The sequence below is a fragment of the Gymnoscopelus microlampas genome (genome assembly GCF_963454915.1).
Source record: "Gymnoscopelus microlampas genome assembly, chromosome: 20".
NCBI classification, from domain to species: Eukaryota; Metazoa; Chordata; class Actinopteri; order Myctophiformes; family Myctophidae; genus Gymnoscopelus; species Gymnoscopelus microlampas.
Window position 1 is genome coordinate 12529792 of NC_139957.1, and position 13300 is coordinate 12543091.

The 13300-nt window shown below is 39.7% G+C and overlaps 1 protein-coding gene across 2 annotated transcripts in view; it reads right to left on the reverse strand.

Annotated features, from left to right (window-relative positions):
• Positions 1–3563: 3563 nt before the first annotated feature.
• LOC311036309 (uncharacterized protein) overlaps positions 3564–13300 on the reverse strand; it is a 22367-nt gene continuing 12630 nt past the window's right edge. The window contains exons 5-12 of one of the 2 annotated variants that reach the window (XM_084044928.1): positions 10209–10750; positions 8425–8521; positions 7480–7546; positions 6548–6608; positions 5393–5489; positions 5191–5307; positions 5052–5111; positions 3564–4540 (exon numbers count right to left, since the gene is read on the reverse strand). In XM_084044928.1, the coding sequence (XP_083901054.1) occupies positions 4451–4540; positions 5052–5111; positions 5191–5307; positions 5393–5489; positions 6548–6608; positions 7480–7546; positions 8425–8521; positions 10209–10750 (1131 nt within the window). In that variant the 3' untranslated portion in view covers positions 3564–4450. Of the gene's footprint in view, positions 4541–5051; positions 5112–5190; positions 5308–5392; positions 5490–6547; positions 6609–7479; positions 7547–8424; positions 8525–10208; positions 10751–13300 lie in introns of both variants that reach the window. The other variant, XM_084044927.1, reaches the window with a different exon arrangement.

The window sequence follows — 13300 nt, forward strand, 5'->3', positions numbered from 1 at the left end:
TGAGCACTTGGAAAAGCGCTATAAAAATGCAATTCATTATCATTATTATTATTATAAGATTAGCCACTCAGTACATACAAACAGATTACAGTAAAAACTAACTACTAAACACCAGTCCACTGACAAAACTATTATTGATTTGCAGTAGAAATTAACCATCTACACACATCAGTTTATAATGATACAAGTGGCTGTTAATCTGGGATCCACATCAGTCGTTATTACTCATATTAATCAACCATTAAGAATAAGAATATGAAAAAATTGTCACGGCTGCTGTATTTCCCCCTCTTTGGGGCACACATGTATGATAGACAAAAGAAAATCATACAGAGTATTATAATTGCTTTATGAATAACATGAACAGCCTTTTCTAAAGTAACCACACATTAGGACTTTCAATTCAAAGAAGCTGGAAGTTATCCAGTGTACTCTTGGATCAGGATGCCGTAGGGTCGAATGGCACCTACCACAATCTCTCTCTCCTGCTGAGAAGAGAGATGTTCTGCGACAGGAATCAGCCAGTAATCCAGCCTCTTACATTGTTCTCTCTTTAGTGGGTTTATCCGCTTCTGCAAGATGACTCTGTATCTTTTGCCATTCTTCTTGGATGTGAACTCCTTGGTGTAACAGTTAGCTGAGTCGAGATATGGTGTAGAGTAAACACCTCGTCCGTATTGTTGCCTGCTTCCTGCCTTATAGTGAGACTGGATGATACCTTTGGCTCCATCTAGGCTGGTCCCGTGATAGGCGACAGGCCATTCTCCAGGAGCAGAATAATCCTTCCAGTCGTCTGGACCCAGCCAGGTGTTGCCATCTGGGTACTTGTCCTTGACTTTCAGGGCCATTCGGTACCAGCCTTTAGGCCGTTTGTAGGATTCACCACCTCTTGTGCACTGCTGCTCAGATGAGTAGTTGGTGAAATCACAATCGTACCTGGGGTCAAAAAATGAGTCCATGTCCACAAAAACCTCTCTCTTCACCTCATTGTACTGATTGAATGGCAAAAATGCAGACATGAGGCTCACCACATCAGAACAACCACAGATGGCAGCAATAAAATCATCAACAGTCATGGGTGTCTTCGTAGATCATTTGTCCAGAAGTTTAACATCAGCTCCCAAAAGGGCAGAAAGAGCTTCAAATCGGACGTCTTGATCAACCATGGCTAAAAGAGGTCTGGCTTTTTCGAATGCAGTTGCTGTGTGGATGTACTGTAATGTAAATGTAGCAGTGAATGCTGAGTGAGATTTACTTTCAATTGATGGCCTTATTATCAACACTAATACCACACCCTTTCCTTCCAGAAACAGCACATGATTTCGCAGAAATCACTCTCGGCAAAGAGAATTGAAAGAGAAGTGAAAGTTATTTTGTTTTGTTGTTTAGTAGCCTGTCTGTGCCAGGTAATATTTTCAAGTCTGGATAAGGTCTCATACAGGTCAATGGAAAAAGGGCTCAGGTTTCTATTGTCACATCATGAACTCAGAATAAAGTTGTAACTTTTTTTTTTGTCATGAAGTTATTGATTTGTAGCTGATAACTAAGACCCATAGGCAGCAGCATAAAAATAAATCCATTCATCCATCACAGCAAATAATAATAAAGGACAACAATAAAGACGACATTGTACAGTACAAGTTTCCTCACTGAGTTAAAGGCAGACAAATATAAATCCCTGCATGTTCAGTTTTGAAGAAGAAATCTGCGCTGAAAGCCTTAAGTAGAACTTACCACATCACAGTAGTTTCACACAGCAGGAGGGTTGGTGCTGGGGCTATCCAGTGGTGGGAAAAATACTCACATTTTGTGCTTAAGTAAAAGTATCAATACTGCAATGTAGAAATACTCTGTTACAAGTAAAAGTCTGGAATAAAAAGATTACTTGAGTAAAAGTACAAAAATATTGGTATCAAAATGTACTTAAAGTACCAAAAGTAGAAAGTACTCATTACGCAGAATGTCCCAATTCACACGTTTTCAAATGTATACAAATCTTTTGAAAATAGCAGATCTACAAGCTCACAATGTGTCACATCGTGAGTCGCGACGCATTGTGAGCTTGTAGATCTGCTATTTTCAAATGGCGAAATGTATATAGGGCTGAAGTGGTTAATGTATGTTTAGTAATAATAATTAAAATCTACAAAGTTTTCAAATAACTGTAGTTGAGTGAAAGTATAATATTTGCCTCTGAGATGTAGTGGAGTAAAAGTATTGAAAATTGGAAATGCTCAAGTAAAGTAAAAAAGTACAATGGTGAGGATACCATTAAGTACAGTACTTGAGTAAATGTACTTAGTTACTTTACACCACTGGGGCTATCGCACAACTTGCTTATCTGAGCAAAGGTTACGGCCACCACACACCCACTGGTCTGGGGGATGTGCTGCCACACTCACCATCTTTAAGAAGGTGCCTGGGTGTTTATGACTGGCCTGAGAGCCATACAACCTACTGTACCACCACAACCTGTCACAGAGGACATGCAGACATTACACAAGCATGTGAACGTTAAATGAAAAACATGGCATGGCAACAGGAACTGGTTAATACATGCATTGCTCCCTACCTGTCCATCAAATCAGTCACTACACTCCAAATGCAGAACACCTGTTATAGTAGATGTATTATTACTGTATAACCTGTAAAGTAACTACATTACATATAAATGATCTCACTGTGAAAGACCATCGATAAATCCTATTACAGGAACATTAATGGTGCAGTAAGTGAGTTAAAATAAGTGTTAAATAGCTCTATATTCTGATAGCAATCAGAGTGTTTGTTCAATAACAGGGGTCTGTGAGGCTACCAAGTTTAATCTGATCAGGAGAGAGAACTTATACAGGATAAACAAGTGAAATTGAAAGTGATGAAACCTAAAACGAGAAAGAAATGTGCAGACAAAATTGGAACTGGAACAATTGAAGCCGATAAATGGGTACTCTCTCGGATGAATTTGATAACCCACCTGAATGTAAACAGACAGGAAGGCCCCCGTTATTAAACAAACACTTGGTTGCAATGATTCATTTCTAGATTGCAATTTAACCGTGTCACAAAAAACGTGTGTGATTTAAAACATCACTTACTGTACGCAACCTTTTACGTCATTACAATAAGACAACAAAATATCAAACAGTACTGAAGTGAACATTGATTCCTGTCCTTGGTTAGGGGATCAGACTTTTTAACAATTATTCAGAGAGCTGTCTCTCTATGTTGAGCATATAAGTACAGCAACTGCAAAGATATAAATTCAATTACCACTTTTTGCTGCACATGGATAGATACAGTGACAGATATTTTGAAAGGTGCAATAATAGGTACTCACCAGCAGATGGAACTAAAATCAAGTAAATAGGTTATTCAAACCATGAATCCCAGCCGGGGAATCCCTTACTGAAACATAGCTGACCACCCATAAACAGATGTTTGGTGTTATGTACTTATAATGAAGGAATATGACAAAGAAATTATCATATGCCTTAAGGACCCCCCACCCACACACACACTTTGAGAACTGGATTGTAAAACGCTCAATAACAGCAGTTGCTTCATAACTTTATTTCTTTGGCACCACCTTTGTTTCACAATAGTTACATATAAACATGTTTTACAAGACAAATACAAATACAAAATAGGCTTAGATTTTCCAGCTTTTGACAAGGAGGACTTTGGCATCAAAAGCAGTCAGTACAAACTCAGTCATAAACATGTTTAAATTATGTGAATATCAAACTGTGCAAGCACTCATGGATGCTTGTCTGTGTCACATATGACACATGGTTAGTTTATATAATATAAACAGAGTTTTAGACCAGTGGCGTCTTGGATTCTAAGAGAAGACGGTGCTTGATTAAAGGGCAAATTCTGAATCATTTCTGACAATTCCTACTAAAGTCTTGTGACAGAAAAGTACAGCAGTTCTATAACACCTTTAAACCCTCCTACATAACATCAAAGTGCAGAAAAAAAGTGCATATTTACAGAGGGCTAAAAAGGACCAGACACTGTATGTCAGCAGCTAAAGAGAAGTTGGTGCACAACTGGAGAATTTGTCTCAGAGTTACTTAAAAGTATGTGACATAATACAGTACTACCTAGGAAAGAATTCTACCTTGTCTTGCACCCCTTTCCTCAAGGTTGCTATGCCAAATATTGCGAATTGCTGTCAATGATCAATTACTTAAATTATCAATGCTATTAAAGGAGAATTTCGGACTAGCCTTTATCTTACTTACGTTATGAACATTTTCTACTGTACCACTCGTCCTAGGATATAATAATATCATATAAAAAGGTAAGAAAAGGGCTAGTCCGAAATTCTCCTTTAAAAATAGCATTTCCAAATTTTGGTGCACATTTTTGTAATGTGGTGCTGAGGGAACCATTAAGCGTTCTGAAGGGTCTCATGTGGAGTTTGTCAGAAGGTACCACCTGTCAGTCACATCTCAAAGTGACGGTACATGCTCTCAACGTAGCTCAGGACACGTTGCCAGTCAGGACCTCCCACCCTCAGCATCTCCTCTATCGTCTGTAAAACAAACAGTGATAAAGTGATATTACAGTGTTTTCACATTTGGCATTGTAGGGATACTTCTTCAGCTAGCACAAGAAACCAAAATCTACACAACTCCATCGGTACAACATAGCAAGACATTAAAATGATACTATACGCTGCCATTAGACATAATTTCCTCTCAGGTTGGCACACATCCAGACTCTTTCAGTGGTATTGGCACACCCTAACCCCAACCGTGGACCTAACATTCTCTAAACTAAACTTAACCATTTGTTTGGTGGGGGCATAGCCTGGGAGTTAGGTTCTGTCTGAGAGACTAAATTCAGGGCAAAAAAAGTCTGGTCACACCCGACAATTTTGGGGTAAAGAAATGTAAATACTTAGTGCATTGATTCACCAGTGGGTTTAATCTGTCATGTACACACTCAAGAACTATGAAAACAATTGCGCGTCACTCTTAAAAAAAGGTAAAACATGGCCATTTCCTCGAAATGTAAGAATTCAGTGGTTTCCAGAAGCTCACCAGCGACTGAGCGATTCCAACATTTTCTCCTGTCTTGAACGCCAGACTGAGGTTCTCTCGCTGCAACGGAAAGGGCAACTTAAGAGTTTATAAAACATAAATGATAATACCTCTCCACTCTTCTGTGAGAAGGTCCTACCTTGCTCTCAGGGCTAAGGGTGCAGTATGGAATGTGTGATGGGAGGTAGGTGTGGTACACAGCACAGAACGCTAGGCCATCGGCCCAGCTACTGCTGAAGTTGGTAATGTCGATATTCTATTGAGAGAGGAAACATAAAGGGGATAAATGGAAATTGACAACAATGACAATGCTCTATCTCTGCACATGGACACACTTGTACCTTATAGCCCTGAGTGCGGTTCTGACACCAACGAAGCAGCGAGTTCCTCTTGGAGCCTCCGTGACGCCGTAGCAGTAGATTAAAACCATCCTGGGACCTGGAACAAGTCAGCATGTGAACAAGAAGATACTTTGACTAACCACCTCTAAAAGAAAAATATGTTTTTAACAAACAATAATAGGACTACTTGTATACCACGTGCAAGGGTTAAGAGAACTACCATGTGTATACTATTTGGGATGCAAAAATTATTCAAACTATTTGATTTAATCAATTATACAAAATCATCTATATGAGATTTGTCGCGTTGATTCGATGATAAAAACATATTTATAATTTTCATTTATTTTCTTTTTTACTGGTGAAGGTTACAGGAGTGTGATTTGAACTGTAAGGTTATAGTATAAACATATACACATATACACATGTAGGCCTATGCTATACATACGCAGATTTTATGCAAATAATATAGTATACATATAACATCACTAGCTGTTTTCCATCATTCTGCTTCTGGAGAAACACAACTTTTCAGTTACTCATCACTTGGCATGCAAGAGGGGGTGGGGTAGGCAGTCTATTATTACACATGTGGGGGATTTCTTGTGCGTCCTCAAGCCTAATTTCTAGGCTTGAGTTATTAATTAATTGATATACAGATAACATTACATTGAATATGCTGTACACATACAATACACAGACATAAAAGACACAATGGATTATCAACGACATCATCATTTGAATTTTTCTGATTTGTTGATCTAAAAAGAAAAAGAAATGTGCTTCTCGGTTACTTGATTAATTGAAAATAAATTTGATAACTCACTAAGAAAATAATTGAGAATTGAAGCTCTATATAACATATATATGGTTTAATAAACTACCACAAACAATGGTCATTACCAAACTCTATAGTTTTCCATATGCAATAGTGGTTACTGTGACACCAACTCAGGTAAAAGAGGTGTTTCTGTGTTCACAGTGCATTCACTGGCATCAATATGAGTAAATTAGATTAGATTTACAATCAGAGGAAGTAACACTTGAGCCAGCCCCTTGGAATGAATCAAAGACTGCTTTGTGATGTGTGTGAGTGTGAGTGTGAGTGTGAGTGTGAGTGTGTGTGTGTGTGTGTGTGTGTGTGGGGGGACCTACTTGGCGGGAGGCACCTCAGTGAGTGCAGAATTGTACTTGTTTAGCAACTCCTCTCGTTTCCCTACAATGACATACACAGTGTGAAAACACCGAACAAATGCACCTGGGAATGCAAACCCTGCCCGCGCCAACATCTCTTGCGCTACATCCTGACCTTGACGGTCGACGACCTTTTCAACCCAAAACGTATCTCTTCAGGGCAGCCTACTGATCATTACGTATCATCTTTTCATGATACGTAATCATCAAAAGAGTCAGACCTTGATTGTGACAGTTAGTTAATAATCTCTTAAGGGCAGAAAATAATTATGTTCTCAAGGAATTTTTCAAACTGACAAACAAATACACAAACGGATAGGACTTACAATACCTTGCCATGCATTTCTGCAGGCAGGTTAACCACTTAATTATAACCTCATCAAGAGCAAAGATGACATCAGAATGCATGATACTCTCCCTCATTCTGCAAAAAAAAATACACAACTCGCATAATGTGGGACTCATGCATATTCAGCACAGCAGTGGTTCACAAATATTTCCATGTGAATGAGCCCCAAATTATGCCACGGACCCAAATATGAAAACATTTTGTGCCAGGGATCCCCATAAGAGAAGAGTTGTGGTATTACATAATTCACACAAAAATAAATTCACACATTTTCAAAATTATTCCAAATGTTTCACAATTTGAAATTTGAAAATAGCAGATCTACAAGCTCACGAAGCATTGTGAGCTTGTAGATCAGCTATTTTCAAATATCTGAGGTATAAAATAGCGTTAACTTAAAGCGGTTAAACTGAATTTGATGCTATATTAACTCATTTAGCTGGGGACCTCCTCTAGGACCCCTGGGGGTCCCCGGACCCCACTTTGAAAACCACGGATACACAGTCCATGTACTGTATGTATACAAACACACATTTACACACACCTATATGAGTGCTGTTCCAACTGTCTTGGGGATCCAGGCTTCTGCGGCTCTTGGGTTGGCCAGCGTTCTTTAAGACAAGAACATGCACAGATCAGTACGAAAGCCCTAAAAGGTCATTTCTTTATTACTATTTTTACTCATTATAATGACTTATAAACGAAACCTTCTTTTCTCAAGATCATATTTTTTTTTTACATTTTCTCGAGATTAAAAGCTTAATACACCACAAAGTCAAGTCAGATGAGAGCAAGCATTTGATTCCGGTCTGTGGATTTCAAAATAAAGGCATCGGTGACACATATGTTGAACCTCTCTCTCACACACAAGAGAAAAACAGTAGTGCCATGTGCCCAAAGACTAAATATGGTATGATAAGAAAAACCCCTCAGACAAATGGTTTGACCGATTCAGAAAATTCCTTCAGATTACGCTCAGAACACACTTCCAAAGCTTCATCACAAAAGTTTCAATGTCAGATTTGGGTAAACAAATGTATTATTCATTTGCCAGTTTGTGGAACAAAAGGAATATTTCAACAGTTTCAACTGTACTTTTTCTTCTAGAAAACTTGTTCTAATGTGCAACATCTGTCACAGACGCCTTTATACTGCAATTCAGACTGGAAGTCAAATGCTTCCAAATGCTCGAAAATGTTTAGTTTTCTTGTGATCAAGGATATTAAGTCATGATCTTGAGAAGACTAATATTGTTTAACAAGATGAATAACTCGAGATCACAAGGAACACAAAATAAATTACCGTAGGTCATTATCATGAAAAAGAAAAACAATACATGGCAGAAATATTTATCTGTACCAAACATTTTATTTATAGTGCATTGAAAGTGGAATGGAAGTGGAATAACATATCTACCCTACAGTACTTGGACTAACACGGCAACGCATTTAAGGACAAGGATCATGACACCTGTAGAATGTGTCCACACCTTGTTCGTAGATCCTGCCGGTATGCTGGTATTGGACTGGGAGATTCCATTTTGCACAGCAGGAGAGGTGTCGGATGACACGGGTAGCCTAGATAGACTTCTGTAACGTTCAGCACACACACACCCCCACACGTTATACTTCTGAGGATTACCCATTGATTTCCATTAACTAATTAGTCATAACCTTAAACCTCACCATTAGATGCCTGACCGTTATCGTTATCCTATCATTAAAGGGTAAATTCTCTGATTTGTTTAACACTTCCTATTGTGTTCTGTGTGTTTAGAGCTTGCTCTAAATGGCGCCGATAAATGTATGTAAAATGCATCGTTTTATGTACTGTAGTCTACGTAATCCGATAGCATTCAGATTCAAACAGACAAAGCTGCCATTTAATGTAGAGCTGCAATCCGTAACTTTCATGTCCTACCCGGAAGTTTATCCCTGGTCCCCCGTGCAAGAGTGGAAAATTCTACTGTTAATGGGTTACGCTACTTTCTAATGGAAAGCTCATTTCTTGTGGTCCTACCCGACCACAGGTTACAATTCTCAACAGAAGGTTGACCAACTACTGTACAAGTTGTGTTAGTTATATTGTATTATGTAAGTATTGCACATACAATACTTAACTCATTCCCTGCCAAAAACGTAAAAAACGTAATTAACCAATTCTGCCAAGAACGTAAAAAACATATTTTATTTATTTTTGGCCCATTTGACCCAAAGACCAAGGAGATATGATTTTTCGAAGATCTAGACTCCCATCCACTTCCTTGTTAACTTAAAACTTAAACATTCTGTATCTCGGCTCCTGAGTACTTTTTTTTTTCAATGAAAAATCTCTGGCAGTGGGCAAACGCGGAAACCAATAATTGTGGCAGTGAATGAGTTTAAGAGTACAGTACTACTACATAGTACCACTATACAGATTGATCAAAATAAAATAAAAATCAAAAACAACTTCGCCGAATGTTTGAATATTTTCTCCAAATGTTTGCTCATAATGACTTGCCCAAGATAGGGACGCCAGGGTTCATGTGGTTAAAGCAATTCCTTGATAAGTGAGGACTGGTTTTCTGATCTGTCTGTCCTTGAGAGGATATATGGCACTATAATAAGACAGGAGTGCGCGAACGCACACGCGCACACACACACACACACACACACACACACACACACACACACACACACACACACACACACACACACACACACACACACACACACACACACACACACACACACACACACACACACACACACACACACACACACACACACACACACACACACACACACACAATCACTTGATGTGGAGGCTGTGGTTACACTTGAGCCAGACTGCTAAATAAAATGATTCTAACAAAATCCTTGTCCTCAAGTGGCCCTGTGGAGGGGGCATAAAATGCGACACATTCAGACAGAACAACAACAGAAAACAGAGCCCACAAACTCGCCTCTAACTGAATTTGGTGATTGTCATCCGTTTTCAATTACTGTGACAGAGAAAAAACAATGGGCAAAAAAACAGGGATCTGTTATGTAAACTTATGTAATAATGTTGTCTAACTGTCTGAATGTGTTGCATAGGTGACCATGAAGACGGATTTATGCTTAGTTGTGCGACACTGACCACACATAACGAAGTATATCAAGCCCTTAAGAAAACAATGTAATTACTTTCAAACACAAACACAACCCTTTAATTTTTTGGGTAATTTCATTTGGTTTGGATTCGTCCAAGTCACATTCACCATTCATCACTTTGGTAAATTTCGCTCACCTTGACCTCTCTGTGGCCACCGTCCTTCGCATCTCATTGGCCTGCCCCTCCTCTCCACGCCTGTCCTCATTGGTCAAAGTTCTCAGATACCTATTGGCCACGCCCTTAGAGTCCATTTTACCTTCCTCCGTGACGGCATTCTTCATTCCTTCACTTTGGCTCCCTCTCGCCGTCCCATCTCTTCCCGCCCTGTCCGTCCCTCGTTCCCTACCCCGCTGGTTGCCTTCTCGCTCGTCACAGTTGGAGATTTCAAAGGCGGGCCTGTCTCGGGCCTGATTCGGAGCCTGGGCCTCAATTTTGCCCTGGGCCTGAGTGAGAGCTGTGTGCCTCTGCCTGCTCTCTTTCAGTTCTTCCCTCAGGGTGGCCAGTTGGCCGTCTGCCTCTCTCCGTCTCTGCTGGGCGGTGGCCAGCTCCCTCTCCAGGTCTTTGTGAGCCGTGCGGAGGGCCGTCAGCCCCTCTTCGGCCTCGGCCCTCAGCCGGTCCGCCACAGCTACCGCCACCTGCAGGTCAGCCTGGAACTGTTGCCACTCTCCGCGCTCCGTCTGCCGGGGGAAACCGGTCATGTGTTACAGTAGGTGCGTTCAGAGATATGTGCGATTAGCAACCATGTGCAGGCTCTACTTTAGTTGCAGTTCGTCTCTTTACGAAACTTATGAACATTTTTCATGTGATTAATTCAAACATGCATGTTTTTTGAACTGTGGCAATAAAGCAACATCATTTTGATTCAGACAAAGGTCTTTTCTGAGTTTCCGCACTGCAAATAAAGGCATGAACCTGTATGAAGGAGGCATCAACTACATGAATAGCTCAGTCAGATAAGATTAAGGTTCTAGATTTAAAACATTATAAAATGTAAACACAAGTGTGAATATTATGTTTTATACTTGGTGTTCAGACAGATGTTCATGGTTTACCTAGTATCCTAGTTTCTTGAGGCACTACATTGATTTCTTTGCGTTCTGTAAGTGATTATTTACCTTGCTTATTGTCACCCTGAATAAGAGTGTCTACTAAATACCTAAATTGTTTAGGTTCTGAGGTGAAAAATACTGTGGCCAAATACTGTATACTGTATATCAACTACTGCCTTAGGATAGCAGAGTCCACTGTTGGTGCTGGGAGCAAACGCAATGTGGTGAGCTCAAAGAGACCACCAAATTGGTGAACTGCTTGACGCGTCAGTTGTATGACGTATCACATACGTCTCGAGTGTACCTGCCTGAACTAGCTTATCGGCTACGCATCATTTTCGATCATGCGGAGACGGCTGCAAATGTTTTACATTTTTGTAGTTTATTCATCCCGCCCCAGGCGTGTAAAGGCCTTAACCCTCCGTTTCATCAATGATCAGATGCAGCACTTGAGGGTTAGTCCTTTCACAACTTAAGCATCTTAAAGATGAGCCAACGTTCCATAATAAGGCAGCCGACAAACATATTGGTGCAAAATGCAAATATGCTTTTTTGCAAATACATAGCTTTTCACCAATTACAATATTTCCCAGTAAACCCGCAAAGCTATTTCCCATTCACGACCAAATCAAGTGGCTACCTCACCTCATAGACCATTATACAGTAATTCATTACTAATCGTCTGTGACAAATCACTTCGCACAAAGCTCTATTGACCAAATGCAATGGAGCTCATTCCATCCGACACCATTACACCCCAATTAGATGTGACGGGCTGGCCAAACGCAATCATAACTCAACCCTCAGCAGACAGCGAGGTCTTGAACGATTGGCCCTCATCACGCAACTGAAATGTCTGCTGAATGAGCAGCAAGTCACAGCAGGCAGACAGGAGTGGAAGGAGCTTCATAATAACTCTAATGAGGCGAAAAGCAACCCTGTGCCAATTTGAGTTTCGCCCTGTGTCCTCTATTCCAGTGGTTCTCAAACTTTATCATGTCAAGGACCCCCGACATGATATGTATTTGGCTGCCCCCCCCCCCCCCCCCCCTCAAAACTATTTTGTGCCAGGGATTTAAAAAAAATAGCAGATCTACAAGCTCATAGCGCGACACTCAGTGCCACGCGATGAGCTTGTATATCTGTGATTTCAGTGTGAAGATACAAATGCGCATCCCTCCCGTTTTTCAGTTCCAAAAAAAAAAAAGGCTTGATTTAGGCTCAAACCTTTTGAAAAACGTTTGAGGGACATAAACAATATGATATTAAATATTATTAGTATTTTTTAAATTCATGGTGTAGTCCCTTTAAACATAAAACAAACAAGTACAGTCCACATACACACATATATTAAAAAGGTTTAACCCATTAAGACCTGAGGCCGATTCTAAAAATGTTTTCTAAATCCTAACAGGGCAGAAAAAAAAATAATAATAATATTATTATTTTTTGTATATATATATATATATATATATATATATATATATATATATATATATATATAAATTAAAATATCTCAAAATATTTGTTCCAAATTTTCACGATTTAAAATAAATAGCAGATCTACAAGTTCAAAGCTCAGCATTTGGTGTCACGCTATGAGCTTGTAGATCTGATATGTTTGAATAGCCAAAGAAATCTAAAGTGACACAGATGCGTTCCCGGATTGAATGGGTTAAAACAAGTTTTAATGTGAAAGTTGAAATGGGAATTTAGATCAAAGCTTCCCAACACCGTATCATGTCTGAGTGAAGCCAAAAACAGTCAAATCTGGACATGAATGGACACACACATTTTTACACTCTCAGGGTTAAATGAACACTGAGGATGTTACAGCCAGGCTGGGTGTGTAGATCACTCTCCAGTAGCCACAAAGTCCCCTCCTTATTATCTATGATTACCAGACCTCAATGGTCTGGATCGGTTATATTAACGCCTTTTCTTTCTCTTTTATTTTTTGTGAAAGTAAATACAACTCTCCAACATGTGAACATCGAGCGGAGAAAGAGATCAGAGTTTTCGGTGTACTTTTAGGTGCATTCCCAGAGCATATCTGTGCCTTGGACAAGCACAAACACTGCCCCTGTGGATAGGACGCACGCACTTCAAAAGAGCCTCTCAGAACAAGCCAGCCAAGAGGTAAACGATACCAGACCATTAAAACAAAGTTAAGCAACC